At 32.7% G+C, this 25109-nt stretch overlaps 1 protein-coding gene across 1 annotated transcript; it reads left to right on the forward strand.

Moving 5' to 3' along the window:
* Positions 1-1083: 1083 nt before the first annotated feature.
* Positions 1084-25038, forward strand: LOC145306599 (uncharacterized). The gene is made up of 6 exons (XM_080148806.1): positions 1084-1187; positions 8504-8567; positions 11230-11297; positions 22760-22803; positions 23809-23843; positions 24931-25038. Exons 2-6 carry the CDS (start codon positions 8517-8519, stop codon positions 25036-25038), a joined length of 306 nt encoding a protein of 101 aa, XP_080004932.1. The 5' UTR covers positions 1084-1187; positions 8504-8516.
* The last annotated feature ends 71 nt before the right edge of the window (positions 25039-25109 follow it).

Here is a 25109-nt window from a genome sequence, read left to right on the forward strand (position 1 = left end):
TAAAAAACATTAAAACGTGATTTTAATAAAAGCCATTGATATATTTGTTTTAATAAGTTCTATCTTTACTTTAGACTAGCTACCTGAATTTTATTCTATACTTCATATTGTTAGCGCTTATTTAGCTATTTCATTAGAGTTGATAACGAACAACTGAATCATCCCATAACTGGTTTTTTTTAGGCCTAGGCTTGAAATAGGCCCAAATTAATATTCTCTTACGTTTCTCATCCCTTATCCCTGTCCAAAAATAGTTAGAAACCTTCCCAGGGCTTATAAAAAGATAAATTGTTATGCAAATCGATATCGGTTTAGTGGTCGGCAAGATCCATTGGTACAGACTGAGACACAGGCAGACATTCTGTTACTTTTTTCTCTCTTTCTCCCAAACAACATTCTAAATAGTTTAACCTTTTATTCATTCCACTTAACAAAATAAAAATAAAACAAGAGAGATTAAATTTAAAAGTAGAAAAGTTTTTTTTATTTTATTTGGTGGTTTCCATTATTATGTACTAGTAGCTGTACCCTCCCCCAACAGAGTTATAAACCTTCCCGACACCTATGAGAAGATGCTCTGTAAAGGAGAACCCGATCAGTTCAGTGGTTAGCGAGATCCTTCATTACATACAGACAGACAGACAAACAGATAGACAGATAGACATTCTGTTACATTATTCTACTTTCTCAAACTTTTTTATATACTCTTTGCGCACTAATATTACAAAATTCTTATTGAATTAGATGAATATTTTTATAGTTTCTATAAAAAATGACGTCATACTAGCCTACCATTGGCAAATTAGAATGTAAAATGGCCTACCATTGGTAATTTAGTCTGTATATTGGCCTTTTATTGATCATTTGTATTGTATAACGTCATTTGTATGTTGCTTCTGAATAAGTCGATGAGGGATTGACCAACTGTAAAAGATGCTATCCACAAAAAAATCGATAAATTCTTGCTTATTCTTGCATTCTGAGAATATATAATTGGCATATTAAAACAAAATTTTGATCAATAATGTTAATCCACTCTCATAGAAAAACTATTTATTTCATGTATTTATTATAATTCCTTTTAGTTAAAAAAGAATATTTATGTTATAAACAGTTATTCCTTAAAATATATATTTCAACATGTAATATTTGGATGAAAAATTGTTCAATATGGTTTAGTAAAACAGGTGAATGATAGTTATTTATTGCATCGTATTATAGACAGCTTTCAATGGTTATTAAAATATATGTATATGTATGCAACAAGATTTGTTAGTCCCGAGTGACTGAAGGTCAAGGCTAATAAAATTGCCTTAATTTTATGTTTTTTTGTTGATATTTGTGAAAAAGTATCTGTAATTCGATGATATACATGAGTTTACAGTATAGCTGAGAACCGATGCGTATCCACCGGATATTAATCCGTTTCGAAGTCATACGGGAAATATGTTTTTTGTTTGTTGTGAAAATTGTTAATTAAAACGTTAATAAAATATAAAAACAAGATCGAAAACGGTCATACATGCGAAGATGTGTATGAGTGTTATTTGACTTACCATATAACTAATAATATACAATACATATTATAATTATGGTTTAAATTTCATTGTCTTGGCCCTCCTGTGAAATTTAACGAATTAAATAATGGGATATGGGTTAAGAATTCAAAAAAAAATTTAAGTGAGCCATCCATGAATAAAAGTTACAAGATGTCTGTCTGTCTGCAACAAAAGAATTTCGATAACCGCTGTATTAATATCATCTCGGAAGGTTTTTATAATCGTTCCTAGAAAAAAATGCTCCCTTCCTGTGCTCTTCGCGCTCTGCAATCTGTTTTTTCTCCCTTTTCATTTATCATGCAAATCTATATTTAATTACTTGGATGTTACACCAAATTTTCTTGAACTTTAATAAAGTAATACTCCCAGCTGGCTATATAACTATAAACCCCATACACTCCCTTTATTCCATCCCTTCCTACTGGTCGAACGTATAAATAAGGTCCACATTAGCAACCTAAACTAACAACAAATTTTCGTCTGTCAATATATCCACGTATTTTATATCCATTTTCATACACTATGTAGGTGTAGGTGTATGTGTAAAATCTTTTAAATAACGAGACAAGTGTTTTTTTCTTGACAAATAAACAATAGAATGAACAACTGATATGTCAATTTTAAAAGGCTTTTGTAAGAAAATTCTAAAAATTACAAAGACACATTATTTGCGAATAAAAAAGAAAAAGATGTTATAAAAATAATAAAACAGGAGTGAGAACATCGAAAAGTAGCTAAGCCCTGAATAAATTATATTTTTTACTTAAAAGCTGGTTTGGTGTGTTATGAATTAGATGCTCATTTCTCAGTAATAAAATAGGTCTATTACGTATAAGGGCCAAGTAAATATTTTTTCTTTTATTTTAAGCTATCCTAAATCTTAAAATTATAAGAGAAAATGATCATTGTTCATATAATTTTAAAAGCGAAGCTTTTCTATAATTAGGGTCGGTCCGTCCGTCCGTCCGTTCGTCCGTCCGTACGTCCGTCCGTAACGGATCGCTTTTTTCGTTAAATTAGACATGTTAGAATTGTCCTATCGATTTCAAATTTTGCATGATGATTCCTTTAGTAGTTAGGTACGATTTAGAACGTAGCAACTCTATAATCATTACCAAAATGTCCGTACGTTTATTTTAAACATGTTGTTTTTTTTTACTTTTTTTAAATAGCTTTTTTTGTTAATTTAGGCATGTTATAATTATCCTATCGATTTCAAATTTTGCATGGTGATTCCTGTAATAGTTACGTACGAGTTAGAAAGCGTAGCAACTCTATAATCGTTAACAGAATGTCCGTACGTCCATTTTAAAAATGTTGATTTTTTTAACATTTTTAACAACAAATTTGTATGTGACCTAATTATCCGATTGGTCTGATTTTTGGTATACTGATTCCTGGGACAACAAAGTACAATATTATAAGCGAAGCAACTCTATAATCAAGTCTTAAAAATGTAAGTATGTCCATAATCAATATCCTGTATCAAGCAGTTTTTCAACAAATTTACTTACAATTTTGCTTTGACTCTTATACATTCGCATTCTGATTATTCAGTTCTGACATTATACAAGTGTTAATGTCCGTTTGTCCTACCGTTTCAGAGCTTCGCTTTTATGGATGTTGTCATCCTTGTTTTAATATGATTTATCAGCTTCTATAAACTTAGTATTTCATATTTCCATCTTTTGTAAGATTTGGCAGACAAATTGGGTTATAAGGGTAGCTATGAGAGGCATGCAGAATGTGGGTGTATCACCCCCCCTTTAAAGTTAAGAGAAAGGATAACCCATGTAGGTTTCCACCTTTCTTGACAAGGGTCTTCACCACACAAAAACAAATAAATTTAGTGGGGTGTTAAAAAATTTGTTACTTATCAGAAAAGACTTTTGAGTAGGTAAAATGTGTATAATAACCTAGGGGTACTGTATCCTTCATCCCATAGACGTCCAAGGGGGGGTAAAGGGGTGATTACCCCCCCCCCCTTTTTTTTATTTTCAAAATTTTACCCCCCCTCCCCCAAATGAAAAAGCTTGGAAGCCCCTGCACCATCCTGACTATAAAATTACACCCCCTACCCCCATGATTTTAGTTCAGGGAGGGTGACAAGAAATTGCACTTTGCACAATTCCCTTGCAAAAACTTGTGCACGCCACTGAGTACCTTTCCTAATTAAATACCTTTCTATAGTGCATTAGTTATAGTACATCTTTATTTTAACAAGGATGACAACATCCATGAAAGCGAAGCACTGAAATGATAGGACAAACGAACATTAACACTTGTTTAGTGTCAGAACTGAATAATCAGAATATAAATGTATAAAAGTCAAAGCAAAATTGTAAGTACATTTGTTGAAATACTGCTTGATTCAGGATAATGTTTATTGACATACTTACATTTTTAGGACTTGATTATAGAGTTGCTTCGCTTAATACATTTACTTTGTTGTCCCAGGAATCAATATATAAAAAATCAGATCAATCCGATGATAAGATCACATAAAAATTTGTTAAAAAGTAAAAAAATCTAGGTATATGTTTAAAATGGACGTACGGACATTTTGGTAATGATTATAGAGTTGATACGCTTTCTAAATAGTACCTAACTACTAAAGGAATCACCATGCAAAATTTGAAATCGATAGGACTATTCTAACATGCCTAAATTAACGAAAAAAGCTATCCGTTACGGACGTACGGACGGACGGGCCGACCATAATTGTAGAAAAGCTGCGCTTTTAGAAATTATTCATTGTTTTAAAATTTAAAAGGACGGTTTAAAAAAAAAATTTATAATTTTAAAAGCACCTTTTAAAAAAAGAATCTGCATTTTCCATTTAAAAAAAAAACTTAATTAAAAAGATAACAAAAGGAAAAATCCTTTTCATTAATGGTATTATCTCCTTTCAATAATTTGATTTTAGTCATAATATTGTTTATTGTTTTTTAAAAACAGTTTTTTTAAAATTAGTTATGTTGACGTAATTTTTATTAGAAAAGGAACTTTAATTAATCTGCGCATTAAAACTATTTTTCAATATTAATAGTTATAATTCTGTGTTATTGGTAATCAATTCGTCTTTATAAGAAAGTTGTTAAGTAACAATTTTTATTTTTTTTTTAATTTTACAAAAACAGTATCAAATTTAAACAAGACAATCCAGCAAACTTTTTTCCTTATGCTGGGTTAAATTGGGAGTAGCCCTTTAGTGTAGGACTAGGACCTTTAGATGGGTTTAGACTAAAGAAAAAAATCCACCCATTGGGACGTCAGGGGGGGGGGGGGCGAGATATGTTTAACCCCACATTTTACTGATCCCCTCCCCTTAAAAAAAATAATAAAAAATTTCAACATTCTTGATAGCCTCCATCATTATCTTCAATCTTTTATAAGGTTGAAGGAAGCTTCTACGCTCGTTTGGCATCTTTAGGGAAAGCACCAGTTTGTACAACAATCCACATGACCGTGTTGTACTGTGTGAGTGGTTAGTGTTGTACTGTGTGGGTGGTTAGTGTTGTACTGTGTGGGTGGATAGTGTTGTACTGTGTGGGTGGTTAGTGTTGTACTGTGTGGGTGGTTAGTGTTGTACTGGGTGGGTGGTTAGTGTTGTACTGTGTGGGTGGTTAGTGTTGTACTGTGTGATTGGTTAGTGTTGTACTGTGTGGGTGGTTAGTGTTGTACTGTGTGGGTGGTTAGTGTTGTACTGTGTGATTGGTTAGTGTTGTACTGTGTGGGTGGTTGTACTGTGTTGGTGGTTAGCGTTGTACTGTGTGGGTGGTTAGTGTTGTACTGTGTGGGTGGTTAGTGTTGTACTGTGTGGGTGGTTAGTGTTGTACTGTGTGAGTGGTTAGTGTTGTACTGTGTGGGTGGTTAGTGTTGTACTGTGTGGGTGGTTAGTGTTGTACTGTGTTGTTGGTTAGTGTTGTACTGTGTGGGTGGTTAGTGTTGTACTGTGTGGGTGGTTAGTGTTGTACTGTGTGGGTGGTTAGTGTTGTACTGTGTGGGTGGTTAGTGTGGTGGGTTAGTGTTGTACTATGTGGGTGGTTGGTGTTGTACTGTGTGGGTGGTTAGTGTTGTACTGTGTGGGTGGTTAGTGTTGTACTGGGTGGGTGGTTAGTGTTGTACTGTGTGGGTGGTTAGTGTGGTGGGTTAGTGTTGTACTATGTGGGTGGTTGGTGTTTTACTGTGTGGATGGTTAGTGTTGTACTGTGTGGGGGGTTAGTGTTGTACTGTGTGGGTGGTTAGTGACATCCATATCAAAGATCTTATCGCTACCGTGTTGACTTCCGGTGAAACTTTTTTTTGCAAACAAAAATTAAAGAAATTACATGGAATATAGAACAATAGAATGATCTTCTATACTTGAATATGAATATGTATAATAATGAAAAAATATTAAATATTTATTAAATAGATTATGATTTATTAAAAATATCGAAAAAACAAATGACTAAAAAATTATTCTGTGGATAAAAAACACTTGTTATACATCTGTATACAATTTTGAACATATTAGGATAGTGATGACTAAACATCTATTCTATTATGATTCTAAGTATTTAATATAATTAACAAAAAAAAGTTTATATTGGATTGTTATTACAAATATTTAGTACTCAAAGATAAATATAAGATTTTAAAATACCCTGAATAAAAATAAACAACAAATAGTGCTTCACAAAAATTCTATCATATTACTATTCTAAGCTTTTATTTAATCCTAAAATAAATGTAACATGATGTCTATATATACATGTTTTTGTATCGAAGGATTTCGCTAACAGCTAGAATAATATGGTTCTCCTTGTAGGTCCAGGTTTATAACTATTTTGTGGGAAGGACCTCTAGAAAAATCGTTTGGAAAAAAATCCACAATATTCTTTTTAAAAACTAAAATGTTATGTAGAGGGTTGACCTCCCCTAAAGGCCTTCAAGGGCATAGTCGTTAATGATAATTCTATAGAATTGTTCTATGGATTCAAAACACTTGATATGGATTTGTATTTGATATAGAAATAAAGCTTAAAATATTGCTTCCGCTTCGAGTACGCTCAGTTTACACAAGGACGTTATAAGTGCATTGTTGTGTTGTAATCCAGGGACACAGGAGAGTAAGCTATATAAGTTGGAAAGTATTTTAATGTATATAATAAATTTGAAATCTGCATACAATTTTAAGGATTTTTTTTTACAAAATTCGTTTTTTTGTATAATTCTTCATCTAAAAGCGCAAATACACTTTAATTTAATTAATTTTGACATCTGTGATTGGTTGGTTAAAAACAATCTCCGCTCTGATTGGAGAAGATTAAGTGTCGTACATCATTAAACCAATTAAAGCTCAGGTAGTTTCCAATCCACCTATCCTGGATAATTGGTCAAAATTAATTAACTTAAATTGTATTTGCGCTTTTAGATAAAGAATTATACAAAATAACGAATTAAAGTTTTATGAAGATTTCAAATTTATTATATACATTAATAGTTATTTCTCGCATCGTATCATAAACGGCTTTCCGCGGATATAGAATGTACAATTAAAAGATTAAAACTAGTTTTTTTTAGCCCCGTGGTGCCGGAGGCACCGGCTAAAAAAACTGGTTTTAATCTTTTGATTGTACATTTTTATATTCGTAGAAAGCTGGATATAATACGATGCTAGACATAGTTTTTTCGTATGGATGAGAACCGGTTCCTATCCACCGGATTCGAATGAATACAAGAAAAATTTTTCCAATTTATATAACTTGAGGGAGAGGGCATTGGACTGTGAATTATACTGAGGTGGATTCTTAAAAAAAAAAAATTTGCCCCACTAATTTTTTTTAAGAATCCACCTCTGGTATCTAAAGTTCTTTCATTGGCTGGCTTAAAAACTTGTACCACTAATACTTTAAATCTTTATTTGTAATTGGTTGTTTCAAACTAGCAGGGTCCGACCCCCGAAAAAATAATTTACAGAAGGGACAATTTGATTTATCATCAATAGGGATGTACATTAATTTAACGTCCAATGTCTTAATCCTTATAGTTCCCGGGTTGTCTACACTGTTATAATTTTGAGTGATTACAATCCTATTATATAAAGTAGTAAGCGTTTTTTTGTCTGTCCCGAAGGATCTCGCTAACCGCTGAACCGATATTGTTCTCCTTTACAGTGAAGGTTCTTATAGGTCCTGGGAAGGTTTTAAACTATTTTTGGGGAGGTTGTCTTCACCCCTCCTCCTCCAAAAAAATATTTTTTTATTCTTTTAAAACGTAAATTTAATATGGGATTAGGTCGACTTTTCCCCCTTAAGTGTCCCTAGAGGCTTCTAGGGGCGTAGCCGCTAGTAAATCTATAAAGAACATCATAACATGTCCTAAATTTTGTGATTTTTTTGACACATTCGTGAGGAGCTCCCAAAGATCAAAGTTTTGATTCAACGGGGTTCAACAAAATAGATTTTTTCAATAATTTATCAACAGAATTAAAAAAGTAAGGTGTCAAATGAAAGATAATTTATATTTTTGTTCCAAATGTCAATTTTCTTTTTTTGGTTACGTTTTAGTACCTTAAAACCAATTTAATTAAAACAAGATACTTAAACTACTACAAAAATAAGAGGTCTACAAAAAAACTAAATTCTATGGATTATTTTACATCTACTACTTACAAAAAGCACCGAATAGAAAAAATCTTAAAAGTTAGGACACGTTCTTTAAATGTTTAACCAGACAACTTCATGGATCCTCTTGTTGGGTTTCTTTTTTGTCTGCTAGCAATTTGTCTTCTGCATTTTTGTAGCGATTTTGCTGTGTTAATATTCCCGACGCTATTGGTTGGTTTCCAAAGACTCAATCGAAAGTCAGCATAAAGTCCTCGGGGTGGGGACATAAGTTATTTATCCCCCCCCCCCCACACACTAATATTTCACTCTAATGTATAAACTTTATTTCAGATGAGGCTAGAGAATGAAAACAGCACACAATAACGACAAGGAGATCATTTCCCATCTAACACAGGTCAGTTGCTCGGTCAGACGCGTGAATATGTAGAATAGTTATTGATCGCATCTTATTATAAACAGCTTACCTCGAATATAAGATGTACAATTATAAGATTAAAACTATTTTTAGCTCGAAGACACTGGCTGAGAACTAGTTCTAATAGATATTTGGATATTTGCCGGTTTTTATAGCCATACTAGAAAAAAGTTTACTTTGACAGGGATCTTACGGGATAAAACAATGAACGCTACGACAAAATTACCATTAGTGTAGATATAAATTATTGGTTGAAAAGTTTGGTACCAACCAATCAATTATTAACGAAAGTACCCAAAGTTAAGAGCCAACTTGGTTATAGAACTTTGAGTAACAGTCAAAGTTAGAGTCCTATGTTCTCTCCCTCCCAGCATTGGAAGTTAGGACTCTAAGACAAAGGTCATACTTTAGTACAGTGTGTATTATTGCATAGATGTTTATTTAAACATGTGCAACCTAAAATAAAATAAAAACTCTGTTTATTTATTGAAAATCTTTATAACAGCTGTTTAATTATTTGTTCCTTTACCAGTTATCACTGGACCTTTTAATATTAAATAGTGTACATGGATATAGAATACGTGGATAATATGACAGGAGAAATTTGGCAGTCAATATATTGCTTATTTATTGGTCAGTTTGTTCCTCCAGTAGGAGAGGATGGGAGGAAATAAAAGGGTTGGATGGGGGGGGGGGGTACTGGTGCATTAGCCAGCTGGAAGAAGTATATTGTCCAATCTACGTATTCTATATCCATTTGAATAGTTACTTTTTGTATCGTATTGTAGACAGTTTTCCGCGGATGGTAACATGAAAAATTATAAGAATAATTCCAGTGTTTTGTAGGCCGCTATGTCCCGAAAGCCAAGGCTAACAATTTTGTGGAGAATTGTCTACTAGACTGGCCCCAAAAAACATGAATTTTTAAATCTTTACCTTGTCAATTTGCGGATACCTTGAAGTTGTTACCGGCTCAAATGTAGACCTTTTAGTGAAAACTAGACCTCTCTACAATGAAAATTGATCTCGAAATTTCAATCTTTAGCTTTTTATAAAAAAAACTTCATATTTTCATGATTTTAACAAGAAATAATTAAAGAACTGCCAACCTAAAGTAATGGAACAAGAGTTCAAATATAAAGCAATCATAAAAAGTAGACAGAACCGCCATTCCTGCCGAATAATTCCGAAAAACGTCTAAAAACATTGTTTTATTTAAATTGATAATTTGTGTAAGAAATTGAACTAAAACAGTAGCTATTAGTCTTATGAGAAGAGAAATGATGAAAAACTCTAAAAAATATACATTTTAAAGACATAAAAGTGTTTTTAATAAAGTTCATGGCTCAACAGACATTGTCGCCAATAAAAAGACAATTTACTTAAATAAAAAATTAAATGAAGGTAAAAAAATATGTAATATACTTATTCTCATGTTCAACTTTTAAAAAAAGCATACTAATAAAAAATTAATATTGCAAAAAATAATTTGATTGTTTTTTATTAAACCAGGAATAAAGAGTAAGGCTTATCTTTAAATATTTTTCTTCAATAATTTTGCAGTATGAATTAGCTTTCCCAAATTATTGTAATTATACATAAATAAATTTTTATACTTTCTTTCTTCATATGTTTATTCCTGGTGATTTTAATATTTTATTTCAATGTTTGTAAACAAACAGACAGAAAATTTGATGTTTTGCTTAATATCTGGTGTAAGTCTTTCATAATTTGGGGAATTAAAGGTGAAAATAAATATGCATTTGACGAGATAGCGATAGATTTTTTCTTAAAATCAATTATAGTGCTAAAATCTACAAACAATACATAACCTATTTTTACATAACGCACATTGAAAAGCGATTTAGACCTTCATTTGGGCCACACTATTGTCTACAATACGATACAATAATGAATTTCAATTATTGTGAAGTAAACTAGGTTTCGTGATTTTTATATATTTTTTGTTAGTCTACTTTAGATATAACTAGCGGCTATGCCCCTAGAGGCCTCTAGTGGCACTTTAGATGTTTTTGTTTGTTAAAGTCTCTACGTTACTTCTTTATGTTACGATACCTCTTTATGTTACTGAAGTCTCCCATATATTTTAAAAGTTTTCGATTTTTTTGTCATTTCTCTTGGGAGGGTGGTTGTACCCTCCCCTAAAATAATTATAAACCTTCCCAGAACCCATGAGAATCTAACCTGTTATGGAGAACCCGATCGGTTCAGCGGTTAGCGAGATCCTTCGGTACAGACACACATACAAACAAACAGACAAACATCCTGTTACTTTAGTATAAAGATTATCTTTGTTTTTTTTCTAATGAAAACCAAACACAAAAATAACAATTCTCTTTTATGAAATTAAGGATTTAAAAAAACACACAACCTTTACAACATTACTTGTGAGAATATAGAATACGTGAATATTTGTCGTTAATTTAGGTTGCTAACATAGTCCTCATATATTGATCAATACGCTCCTCCATGGACAGGGGATGAAATGGGGTAAAATTTGAACAATCTATAATATTATCCACGTAATCTATATCCATTTTTAGGAATTAGCATTCTAACTTCCTAGAATCTTTGATTGAAAGATAATACCTGCTGGAATTAGATTTATTGTATGTTTAAGGCGCTGCCGAAGTGTAACTGGTTGGAGCGGAAGATAAGAGAACAACAAGAATTGCAGAAAAGACTCGAGTAAGTAATATTTATTTTGAAATGCTGGAAAGTTTCATGTGTGACGTCATAAAACACGTCTATATCCATCGCTTTTAGGGATTTCATTTCCCACTTCTCCTATCATCCCTCGCAGTTTTATGACGTCACACATGACACTTTCTATCGCTTATTTTATGCTTTATCTGATTAAACAGGATATTGGCGTGCCCAGGTTTTGAATGGAGTCAGTACACCCCCAAAATTTACAATTATTTATCGCATAGCATCATAGACAGCTTTTCGCAGATAGCAAACCAATAAGATAAATTCTATTTTTTTTGCCCGGGCAAACAAAATTAGTATATATATTAGACCCTATTACAAATTCTTAATTTTTTGGCATGAACTTTGGTACTTTACGGCCCTTTCAATTTCATTTTCTTATCCGTAAATATCTATTTATGATACCTTAAGATAACTATTCATTTTGCCATTTCAAGGCTTGGAATTGTGTTGGAAAGGTTTATCCAGTGTGACTTCGTATCCGATTCTTTTCTACTAGATAAAACCAGAGGTGGATTCTTTAAAAAAAAAAATATGGTCGCAGCTCGCTGGTGAGGCAAAATTATTTTGGTAAAAAATCCTACAAAATCAAATAAAAATCTACAAAAATTAACTAAAATCATAAAAAGGTTATTACCGTGAGATTTTGTTTTATATTTATAGATTTTTATCTGATTTTGAAAGTTTTTTTACAAAATTAATTTTGCCTCACCAGCGAGCAGCGACCCTATTATTTTTAAGAATTCACCTCAGATCTATGCTATACTTAGAATTAAAGTATTTAATAACTACTAGAACACTCCTTTTTTTAATGTGCTAGAATAATACAATTTGCCGAACAGATACAATAGTTTTCATAAAGAAAAATGCATTTTGATAACACAGCTACCATATAAGTATAATTTTGCTAGTGGCTACGCATCTAGAGGCTTCTAGTGGCACTTGAATTAAGGCACGGGGAAAGATGACCCCTCTCAAAACAATAATTATTTGGAAAGGGGGGGGGGGGGACTTTTCTGGTGGCGATATTCCTTGGGTTGGTATTGGTACCCTCTCCTCAAAAAATTACACGCCTTCCCAATGAGAAGCTTTACTCAATTATACAGCAATTATAATAAATGTATTAGCTTTTTATTTCGCCACTTTTGGACACAGTAATCGTTGTTTTATTTCAATTAAATAATGTTAAATAATTAGAAATTTAGTAAACTTATATAAGTTTTTAGAATTTTTAATTAAAATCCAGTCTTTTAATTATATATTTAACGTAATTCAAATAATTATGTAAAGATTTTTGTATAGCACTTTCTAGATCCTAATAACACAATTTTAAATTTCTGATTTTATAACTTGCAGTTAAAACAAACCAATCACGTTTATTATTCAAAAAAATACCCGCGTATTATTGGATGTCTTGTAACAAGGAGACACGTGATTGGTTGATTTTGGCGGCAAATTATAGATTCTGTTCTTTTCCTTTTAAAATGTGTTACTCTTCAAGATAAATGTCAAGCAATAAAAGGATCGATTGTCTAGAGGTTGTTACTTTAAAACACACTCGTTGCTTTACCCCTAGCCTCTAGGGTATGTTTGTGTAGGTAAGGAAAATAGCCTAAAACCACCCAAAGACTTTTCTAAAGCTTCTCGGAAAAGTACAACAAATTCATTCCTTAATTTTCCGAGATATTTTGCTTCAGACAAAGAAACCTCACTACTTTATATTATAAGATTAATCTGACTAAGATTTTGTTTCCGGTAAGGCTACTTTAAAAGTTACATATGATGATATCTTTGCAGTTTTATTTGTCATTCCTGAAAAATTTTCAATGATAATATTTTGTAGGGGTTTCCAAGATTTTTTACCTGAAAATTGTGTACATTATTCATAATTTTTTGTGCCTAAGTTTATAATTCTTAATTAAAAGACGTATTATTTACATTAGAAATAAATGTTTTATTTATTTTTCAATGATTAAATAGCACCTACTTGAGTCATGTTAGAAGGTTGGATATATAGGTGGTTTTATCGCTTGAACTTTGAAATATTTTTTCATTTGGAGATATTCTCTACCTTACCTCAAAAAAAAAATGCAAAAAAAAATTCTCATATGACCTAAATAATTTATTGCTGCAAATGAGAACCTCTTCATATCAGTTTTTAGCGAGATCTTGAAGGACAGACCTTCGTTTTACCACCCCTAATCTTTTGAGATGTAATTAACAAGTCAGCCGAACGGTGAAATATCTTTTTATGGAAGCAGCGTAAAGTGCCTCCAAAAAAAATGACGTCATACAACACAAAGTACCAATGAAATGTCAGTATAATTTGTAATTATCCGATGGTAAAATTTATACTGACCTCTTATTGGTCACTTGTATCGTATGGCGTCACTTTTTGGCGGCACTCTACGCTGTTTCCTTTTTATGGGCAATGACATTCCCCCAACCCAAATTTAGTAATTGTTAATCCTAAAATGTAAAGTAGTAAGGTTTTTTTGTCTGAAGCCTAATATCTCAACAACTACTGAACCGATTAGGTTCTCTAATTCAGGTAAACTTAATATAGCTTCAGTGAAGGTTTTAGGCTAATTTATTTCAGATTTAAGTCTTATGATGGATTTAAGCTATTTTTCTATCCCCTTAACTTTCCTTTAAAACCAGATCACCTAGATGTTAGGAGCGTAGCTGCTTGTTATTTTACATAGTTGTAGAACTTTTATAACGTCTTAGGTTGCTGAATTTATTACCCTACGACACATGCATTTATATACCCTACCCTAAACGTAAGAGCAAATAGTTGCAAATCTTATCTTTATATGACACAAATCCCTCTCAATATTTATTTACAAAGATAAAAATGTTACCTTTTTTGCTCTGATGTATATAAAGCCTATAAAATGGCTTTATTGTGGACTTTTTATTCTCATATCTTTTGTAATAGCGAAGTTATTCTATAACTTACGTCTTCTGACTGTACGTTAGACTGTAAGAGAAAATAGGTTTTAGTTGCAGGTATTTCAGACAGATGCCAAAAATCTCTGTGCGTCCAATGACCGTTTCTTTTGTGAATCTCTTCTTTATTAAGGCTGAGTTTGTTTTATGTTCGATTTTACTCGGCTACTGTATAAGCAAAACTTTAGATTTTTTTTGAAGATTCTTCTGATATTAGGACACGTTTCAAAAATCTTACTTTGTCCGTATAGCTATCCGTTGTAAAGAAAAATCTGATTTACCTTTCATTTTACAATAAACTGAAAATAAGGAAATATGCCTAATCACTGGGAGGACCCCGCGAGGCTGTCCAGTACCAAATATAACCTAACCTAACCCTTATTTTCAATTTATTTCAAAATAAATGGAGAATGGCGGTCACATTAGAATGAGATAGTCTTTAGGAATTTATTTTTAGAAATTCATTGTAGATTTTATATGTCCTTTTGTCCATCTGTTTTTTCTTATTTGTGCTTTACTACTTATAAATATTGTCGTGCTTGATTGTAGTTTATTATCTTCCTGTTTGTATTGAAAAATGTTTAAAGATAACAGTTATCGCCTTTGTTTACTCTTTTTCTTTTGAGGTAAATCGTTTTTGTGTATTTTTGAATAACATTTTTTTATTATAACGTTATGTAATCAAAATAGAGATAAAATGCTTTATTTGATTAAATTTAGCTGTTCAAATTTATGATTCTGCTTAGCCTTACAGGGTTAGGGCACCGCAAAGAGAGGCCCAACAGGGTGAGGTTATATGAGCTAGGTCCAGCTATATCATATGTTGCTTAATTAAACTAATATTAGAACATGGAGCTTCATCCTATGGTTAAATCTCATCCATATACATTGGAATACTATGGCTTAGCCACAATAACAACATAAATAAGATCAAGAACCTTGTAGTGCAATGTAAATAATGTTATAAAGTAACACAAAGAGGAATGCCTTGACTTGAAAACAGCCTAAACATATAAGTAACTAGATCTAATCTCATTGTCTCATTTTGAAATATCGCTCAGTAAGTATTTAACTTAGCTGGTTTGTTGTTAGGGTTAGCAATAGGGCCCCACAGGGTTAGGAGTTAGCATTCTAATTAATAACTTAGTAAATGAAAATTTTATCACCTGACCTCTTATCATAAGATTCCTAGAATTATATGGTAAATGTTAATATAATATAAAACAAAAAGATAAACAAATTAGTGTTAGTATCCTAAATTTACAAAGTAGTAAGTTTATTTTTTTTAGAATAAACTATAATTTTATTTAAGGGAACAATGTACCAGAATGGTATTATGCTATTTTGTTTAATTAAAGTTTTGGGATGGTTTTTAGTTATTCATCTTATTTTTATATATTCTTTTTTGAATCAACCCGGGGAAAAGGGAATGCTATTCTGACAAACAATTCTAAAGGAAAATTACCCCCACAACCCCCTTTCCCTTTTCCTCCCCTTCTTACCCACCCCTCTTCAATTACATGGAAAAACAAAATATACTTTCATCTTACTTTAAAAGGTTTCGTGATTTTTTTTGTAGAAATGATTGTTAGAGTAGCTACCCCTGGCATCAACCAAGAATCTATGAGATCTTCCTCAAATAAAATCAAACACTTAATAATTGTCTAACTAAATTTGATCTTTCCTTTCTTTCAAGACTTTGAAATAAGTTCTTCTATACTAAAAGAACATGAATAGCATCGTATTACAGACTACTATCCCTGAGTATTAAAATAAAGTGATAAAATTCAGACAAGTTTTAATCTTTTTAATTTTAATATCTGCAGAGAGCAGTCTATAATTCTTTGCAATAAATAACTATTAAATTCATTGTATAAACCCTTCAACCCTGCAAATGAGGAAAAATGCAAGACTCTTCTTTTTTGACCATTAAAAACATATGCTTACTTATTAAATTAAAGATTCATTATAAAGACTTTATTAGTTTACCTATTTCAATTATTTTTTTTCTTCACATTTTTCAGTCAGTTCTTCCCTTCTATTTTAGTCTAAGATTTGTCAGGGCCTCATTTATTTATTTTTGTTTTTCACTTTTACTTTTTTCTATTCTTTCTCTTACTTCCTCTAACTCACTTTTGTTTGTAGCAAACCTTCTTTATAATTCACTTTGTCTGTCAGTCCGCAAGTCAGTCCGTTACACTACGGGGAAAAATTTTCTCAGCTGGTTTTTTAGATAGACGACTGAATATTTTTAACTAAAATATGTAAATATGAATTTTAAAAAGAGCATCGGATATCCAACATATTATTAATATTTTTGAACTGTTATCTTAACCTGTAAGATAAGGCCTAGGTAAGCAAACATACAAACATTATAGTTAACATTCTATGTACTCTCATGGAACAATAATATACATATATAGAGTTGTCAAGTTACAAAAAGTTTGTCCGGCTTTTAGTAAGTTTTAAATAACTGATTTGCATTGTTCTTTATTCTTGGCTTATGGTAAACTGCCAAGGAAATTTTGAAATTCAAACATTAAAAAAATTCCTCAAATTAATTTTGAAAAAAATTTAAAATAGGGGATAATGGAGTTTTTTTCTTATGCCTGACCCCTACGAGGGAGACTTTTCCTTTGTAGCACTAACCCTGCAGACCTAACCTCTACCCAGTAAAAGTTAACAAAGCCTGACTTAAAGTAAAAAAAAACATGCACACGAATAACTGTGCTCGACTAGTCTATTTGAGGAAAACCGTCAAAAATTTTATTTAGATAAGTTTATATAAAAAGTTTAATGAATTTCTTATTTAAGTTTCTCCAAATTTTACTACGTAGGTAATAAATGTATATACTGTATAGCAACCTAAAAGTATAATTCTGTTTGAGTTATTTTAATGTGTGTAAATACATTTTGTACATGGTAAACTTTCTCAAAAAATTTTCTATGTGTACAAGAGAGAGAAAACAAAGTTATTATTTAATCAGCCATTTACTAATATAAGCATACATTTAACTAGAATACATTTTTTTCATAATTAGCGCAGCAATAAGCATAAAGAGCTAAACAATATTTTAGATACAATTGTGGGAAGCTTTTTAAGGACCTACCTATTTCAAGCTCTACCTTATAGCTATATGAATCCAGAAATTAGCGAGATCTTCTTACAGAAACAGCGCTAAGCCCCTTTTCTATTTAGATAATTAAATTCTTTTTTTTCATTATAAGCAACTTATATTTATAAATGTAGAGGGAACAAAGTGTTTCAAAAATCAGCCGTATGACGTCATAAAAATGAGAGAGATGAGAGAGGCTGTGGGAAAGAAAAACTCTAAGAAATGGGTTATCCCTCATTTTTATGACGTCACATAGCTGATTTTTGTGAGATTATTAGGATTATTTTGATAAGGTTTCACTTAAGCTAACGAACTGACGGCTAAAAAAAACAATCTAACTTTATTTATAGAGAAGCATTGCTTGCAACTTTAAGATAAATACCAAATTAATATGAAACAAACCATAAGTAAACAACGAAGATATGGTTTTATTAAACATCTTACATGGTTAGAGAGATACATTTATTATAGAGTATCTTTGCTTGTAATAAATATACAATATACATATATAATACACAATAGATAAGCAATGTATCAAATATTTGTTTAGTCAATTTTAACTTCAGGAATTGTTAAGTGTTTCTGACTCTTAGTGAGAACAATAACTTTTAAAGTTTGGCGTTGAAACCGATTAATATCCGCTACATTAGAACCAATTCTCAGCCATACTGAAAAATTATGTATAGAATCGTATTATATTCAGTTTTCTATGAATAAAAACATGTACAGCTTGTTTTTTTAGACAGTGCCTTCGGCATCTCGCGGCGTAAAAGCGGGTTTTAATCTTATAATTGTACATTTTCTATCCGTGGAAAGCTGTTTATAATACGATGCGATAAATAACTAATATCAATATTGTTCGAGTACACAGGACTACACCAAGTGCTCTTAACTTGTGAAAAGAGTTTCATTTAAAATATTTTGATATGGCTGATAGGAAAGTGGCTACAATCAGTGCAGTGGTTGACTTGAAGTTGATAGGTGGGATGGTTGTTTGTCTAAACCCCCTCAAAACTAAAGACGTTAAAAATTTTTAATATGCATTGGTTAAAAACTCTCACATATCTGTACTACCCAAAGTTCGGACAAAAATGTATAAATATAAATGTAAAGCCAGACAACTTCCTTGATCTCCCTAATGGAGACCTTTTTCGTCTGTTAGCAAATTGCATTCTGCACTTTTGTAGCGAATTGGCTGTGTTAATACTCCTGACGCTATTGGTTGATTTCCAAAGATCTAATCGAAAGTCGGCACAGCGTCCTCGGGGTGGGACCATTCTGGAACTGAAATGTTTATCTTGTTCCTAATAATTCAATTCGATAAATCTTAAGTAATAGTTATTTCTCGCATCGTATTATAAACGGCTTTCCGCGGATATAGAATGCATAGGCGTCCAAGGGGGGGGGTAATGGGGCGATTACCCCCTTCCAAACGAATTTGGGGGTGCCGTAGGCACCCCCAACCATTTAGGAGGGGGTATTTACCCCCCAAACAATTTTGGGGGGGTAAATACTCCCCCCAAAATAGAAAATCTCTAACAAAAAAATTTTTGCGCGCTTTGCGCGCATTTTTAATACTAAATTTTTAATAAAATTTACCTTACCCCCCCAAAAAATTTTACCCCGGGGGTAAATATTGGGGGGGGGGTAAACAAATTTTACCCCTGCCAACAGATTTCAGGGGGGGTAATTACCCCCCCCCAAGCAAATTTTACCCCCGGGGTAAAAATTTTGGGGGGGGGTAAAAAAAAATTTGCCGCGCGCTTCGCGCGCCATTTTACCCCCCCAAAACCGAATTACCCCCCCCAAAATAAAAAGCTTGGACGCCCCTGAATGTACAATTACAAAATTAAAACTAGTTTTTTTAGCCCCGACGTGCCGAAGGCATTGGCTAAAAAACTGATTTTAATCTTATGATTGTACATTTTTATATTCGTAGAAAGCTGGATATAATACGATGCTAGACATAGTTTTTTCGTATTGATGAGAACCAGTTCCTATCTACCGGATTCGAATGAATACAAGAAAATATTTAAAAATCCATAATACATATATCCACATAATTTGCTAATCCTTGTTATGAAGTAAACGGGTTTTTACCTAATTATGACAATTCATTATCAAGAGTGAAACTACCCTGTCCACTTTTTAATTTGATTACTTTTAATAAACGGTAAAAGGATTTTAAAAGATTATTTTTCTTAAATAAGGAAAAAAGATTTTTGTTTTCTTTGTTAGATTCCATGGAAAGTTTATTCAATTTATTTGATCCTTAACTCTTTATTTTTTTTATTGAATCAATTCTCTGCGTACAGAAATACATAGTCACATGTATTAATATAATATAGCGAAGGCTGGCTATGAGTCCTGTGGATACGTTCAGATAGACAAAGTATATTACGAGTATAACGGATTACTGTAAAAGCGACAACTTATAGAGTTGCTGCGCATACGAGAAAAGCACGATGCAAAGTTAGAAAGATATGTTTATTGGGAGTGGGGACAAAACACCTAATTTAAAAATACCTAATTTAAAAATGCCTAATTTTATAAATGTCTAATGTGACAAAACACCTAATTTATAAATACCTAATTTAAAAATGTCTAATTTAAAAATACCTAATTTTAAAAATGCCTAATGTGACAAAACACCTAACTTTAAAAATGTCTAATTTTATAAACACCTAACTATAAATACCTAAGTTTAAAAATGCCTAATTTTAAAATACCTAATCTAAAAAAACCTAATTTTAAGTATATCTTAAAACTGTTGTTAGATATATTAAACCGTCGGCTACGCCCCCTAGAGGCCTCTAGGGGCGATTGCAGTGCAGAGGGGAATTCAATTAAGTCTTTGGGGGGAGCGGGGGGGGATTGAGGGTTCATGACCCCCCCCCCTCCAGAATTTCAAAGGTTGAAGGACAAGGAAACAAATGAATTTTAATTTTTTTTTGGTTTCTTCCCTAACCTAAGGAGCCGTAGCATCCCATTTTTTCTTGGGGGATGATAGTTAATCATCTCCCATTTTTGTTCTAGTTAGGGTTGGGCCGGATATCCGGCCACACCGGATATCCGGCCCAACCCCAAAATTAGAGCCATTTAAGATGTTAAAAAGAAGAGATTTTTGGTGCAAAGTATAAAAAATTATAGAGCCGGATATCCGGCCATTTTCAATATCCGGCCGGTTACCGGATATTGAAACTATCCGGCCGGATATCCGGCTCTATAATTTTTAATACTTTGCACCAAAAATCTCTTCTTTTTAAAATCTTAAATGGCTCTAATTTTCTTATTATTGAAGCTAGAAGAACACTTTTTCTGAATAAGTTTAACTTTATGTAAATTTATATAAGATTTCTGAAGAAATTTTTTTTTACTTCTTTAATATCTGGTAATTTGGCCGGTTATCCGGCCGGATATCCGGTAATTTGGCCGGATAACCGGATATTTGCCGGATATGCGGCGTTTGCCGGATATACGGCCGGTTACCGGATATCCGGCATTTGAAATCAGCCGGATATCCGGTATCCGGCCAAAAAAGTATCTGGCCCAACCCTAGTTCTAGTTTGATAAAGAAAGATTGAAGAAATATTAAAAAACGGAGGGGGGGGGGGATTTTTTCAAAGGGTGATTTCTCATTGGTAACCTCCCCAAAACCATCCCAACCTTATATAAACCATCCCATGACATACGGGAAGCTTCATTGTAAAACTGCAGGTGCGTCCAAGCTTTTTTTTGGGGGGGGGTAAAATTTTTTAAGGAGGGGGGGTAATTCGTTTTTTGGGGGGTAAAATGGCGCACGAAGCGTGCCGCAAATTTTTTTTACCCACCCCAAAAATTTTTACCCGGGGGTAAAATTAGCTTGGGGGGGGGGGTAATTACTCCCACTGAAATCTGAGTAAAATTTCTGGGGGGGGGGGGTAATTTAAATTTTATTAAATATTTAGTATTAAAAATGCGCGCGAAGCGCACAAACATTTTTTTTGTTAGAGATTTTTTTTTGGGGGGGGGGTATTTACCCCCCCAAAATTGATTGTGGGGGGTAAATACCCCATCCTAAATGGTTGGGGTAAATTTTAAATGGGGGGGGGGGGGGAAAAAAATTTTAGGGGTGCCTACGACACCCCCAAATTCGTTTGGGGGGGGGGGGTAATCTCCACTTTACCCCCCACCCTTGGGGGGTAAAGAACAAAACGGAACCTCCAAATTCATTTTTGGGGCTTTTTTATTTGGAGGGGGGGGGGGGAATTAAAAGTTAAAAGTTTATATTTAGGGGGAAGGGGGTAATCATCCTTTTACCCCCTACCCCCATTGGACGTCCCTGTAGGGGTATCTTCACTAAATGAATTAACAGTTTATGCAAAAATAATATCATTTTGGAAACAGCGCCTCAGACTAACGGAAAGACGGACAAATTGAATTACAATAATAACTTTGATTTGTAAATCTTTAAATCTTAGAAGCTTTACTTATAATTTTACAACAAGAATAAAAGGAGGTCTATCAGCAGCGAAGCACAACACATCATGCATTAGTTTTTTTGTAGCAAGAGCGACAGACCTACAGGCATAGACGTCCAAGGGGGGGGGGTAAAGTGGGGATTATAATTTTTTCATTTTAACCCCCCCCCCATTTAAAATTTACCCCTACCTTTGCGCGCCATTTTAACCAACCCCAAAAACGAATTACCCCCCCTTACAAAATTTTTACCCGCCCCCCCCCAAAAAAAAAAGCTTGGACGCCCCTGCCTACAGTCCAAGTAGATTATTACATACAACAGCGAAATTTACAAAAAATAATCCTGCACTCTACTTTATATAGCAGCCAGGAAATTAATTTTCCTTTAACCATCTCCTAAAGACGAACGGACGGACATTTCGAAATAAGGAGTAGCTTTGCTACCAACGAAAAAACCTAATTTTTTTCTATTTCAAAACTAATTTTGCAGAAAACTTAGTAATAACTTTGATTAAAATTACTTTTTTGATTTTTCATTTAGTTTTATGTATCCTTGTGAGTATGTAACAGGATGTCTTTAAGTCTGTCTCTCTAACTGCTACACTGATATGGTTCTCCTATACGACGTAGCTTTTTATGGGTCATGGGAAGGTGTATAACTATTTTGGGGGAGGGTACCTACGCTTTCCAAAGACAAGTCTCCCCTACACAAAAATGAAAGCTTTTCCATTCAAAACTAAAATTTAAATTATGCGGGGGGGGGGGGGTGCAGTCGACTTCCCCCTTCACCTCAAGTTCTTTTATAGATCTTTAAGTGCGTAGTTGCAAGTAATACACATTTCTAGTACGCTTTTATAATATCCGCGAGTAGAGAAACAATTTTAGATTGAATAATTTTAATTAAATTTTCAGATTCAAAGCTGAGAAGGAGAGAATAGCCAAGGAGCGCAAAGAAAAGGAAAATTATAAGTTTTATCATTTTTATTTTTTGAGGATTTTTTTTGTAGCGTAGCTTTTTACAGCTAGGGTGTGTTCAGGTGTTTATATGATGTCAGCTGTAACAAACACGGAACTGAATTAATTATTGGTTTAGCCTATACCTAAATTGAAATTCTACATACATAAAACAGACCTTAAAACATAAACATCTTTCTTTTTATCATACAAATATTTGTTACGGCTGCACTAATTATAAATAAAATTATTTCTGTTTTTAAAAAGATTATACAAAAGTCCGCCCCCCCCCCCACCCCCCTCCCTCAAAATCTTAAGTTTAACTGTATAATCTCTCTAACTTTCCCTTTGAATAAAATTATTCCTCGAACGACTAGTAAACCATACCACTCCCCCCCCCCCCTTTGTTACTTTTCCAAGGGGCATCGAATCATCCATTGCCTTTTTTATATCTCCTTCTGTCGATATTTAATTTGAAGGGTTTATGTCTACACCAAATAAAAGTGGCCATAACTGACTTATTATTTACTTGTCAAAATTCAAAAAATATAATTTAGATTTAGGTCGATTTAATTTTTGAATGTCCATGACTGATATACTACCGACTAAACTAATTGTATTTCAAAGTCATTCTTGCATGTCGATATCATGTCAGCCTTGATCACTTTTATTTAATGCAATAAAAACAATGTTGATAGACTGCAAAAACTTTTCATGGAACTTTTTTCATAATTAAGAAAATTATAAGGGGGGGGGGGGGGTAGGGTGGGGGGTGTTAAGTGATGTTTCATTGCGCTACAAGAGTAATCCTACCGACTAAACTTCTAAATATTCTCTTAATTTTTACTTCTCTCAAATTTCTCTAAGAAATAATAATTCGACGCCGTATAAACTGAAATATTTCTAATATTAGTTTTTAAAGAGAAAGAGATTAGAGAACATCTGTAGTTAAATAGTTTTATTGATTTTAGTTTTTTTTATAAGAAAATGATAAAAGTTAATTTGTTAGGATAAAAAAGAGAAACTCGAAGATCAGAAAAAGGTAACTTTTGTTTAGATGCGAAAATGTTGTATATGAAAAGTGTCCTTACGTCGTAACGGATAGTTGTTATATACATTAGCATTTTCTATTTTGAAACTTGAATTTAGTGGCGTTCACAGCGATTCAGCATAAGGGGAAGGGGGCTATTAAAGGTTGATAAAGAGAAAAGCAGGCCTTTTCAATTTCAATATTTAAGGGGGGTGTGCACAACCACCTGCACACTCTATATCGCGCCACACTGATTGAATCGAGGATTTATGTAAAAGTAAAACTTTTTCAAAAAAATAAAACTTTGCTACTCTATAGCCTTTTTTAAAAGAAAAAAAAATATGCACTTTTGACACTGTAGTTTCAAATTCTTTTTTTTACCTTCCATGGTTTAAAGAGGGTGTCATCCTCCCTTTAAAATAGTAAATAAAGAAGGAATGCCTTCAATACTCACACTTGACAAAGACCAAATTGTCTTTGTCCTGCCTCGCAGAGTAATATGCACACGATTTGTTAACTTTACTTTTTTTTTGCTTGTTTATGAGTGTGTAGTAATACTCTATATTTTGGGTGGTTCGACCTCCAAGAAGGCAGAAAAAAGTTTTAGAGTCCCTGGATGTCTAGATATCTAGCTATCCATGAAGGTGTGGGTAGATTTGATAAAAGATTTATTTTTAAAATAGTGAAAAAATGTTGTTTTTTTGGTTTTCATTAGACATTCAGTGACATCGGAGAGAGAAGCAGAAAACTGGCCCACTTCGCAAATAAGACACCGTATATATCAAGATTCTAAAAAATCTAGTCTTTCTTTTTCCTCTACTTGCATAAATTTACCAGTTTAAATCCAAAGAAGATATATTTTTTTTCTATTCCAAGAAATCATAAAATTTGAATATTAATTTTACAAATATTCAATAAAAAAAAACATTATCCATATGTCTTTAAACAATTCGGTAGTTTTTTTTAGCTTAATACTGCAAAATTTCATTAATGCTATTCTAGGGTTCGTAGGACAAACTGAAATACCCTATCTGTGCTACATAAAGTTTAAAATTCATCAATGTAAAGTATTAGGAAATATCTATCTATCTATGTCTAGATGTCTGTACCAGAAAGTGAGAAGGCCACACCAGGGAAACACTACATCTTGAAAAAATGGTGGCCACCGGACAAATTAAACTCCAGGCAATTTTCCATAACATTATGATAAACAATATTACCCTAACGTATTCTAATCTATATATTTTATATGGAAAAATTAAAATTTGTTTGATTAAC

Source organism: Acartia tonsa, chromosome 14 (genome assembly GCF_053477335.1).
Source record: "Acartia tonsa isolate MP-2025a chromosome 14, ASM5347733v1, whole genome shotgun sequence".
Classification (NCBI taxonomy): Eukaryota; Metazoa; Arthropoda; class Copepoda; order Calanoida; family Acartiidae; genus Acartia; species Acartia tonsa.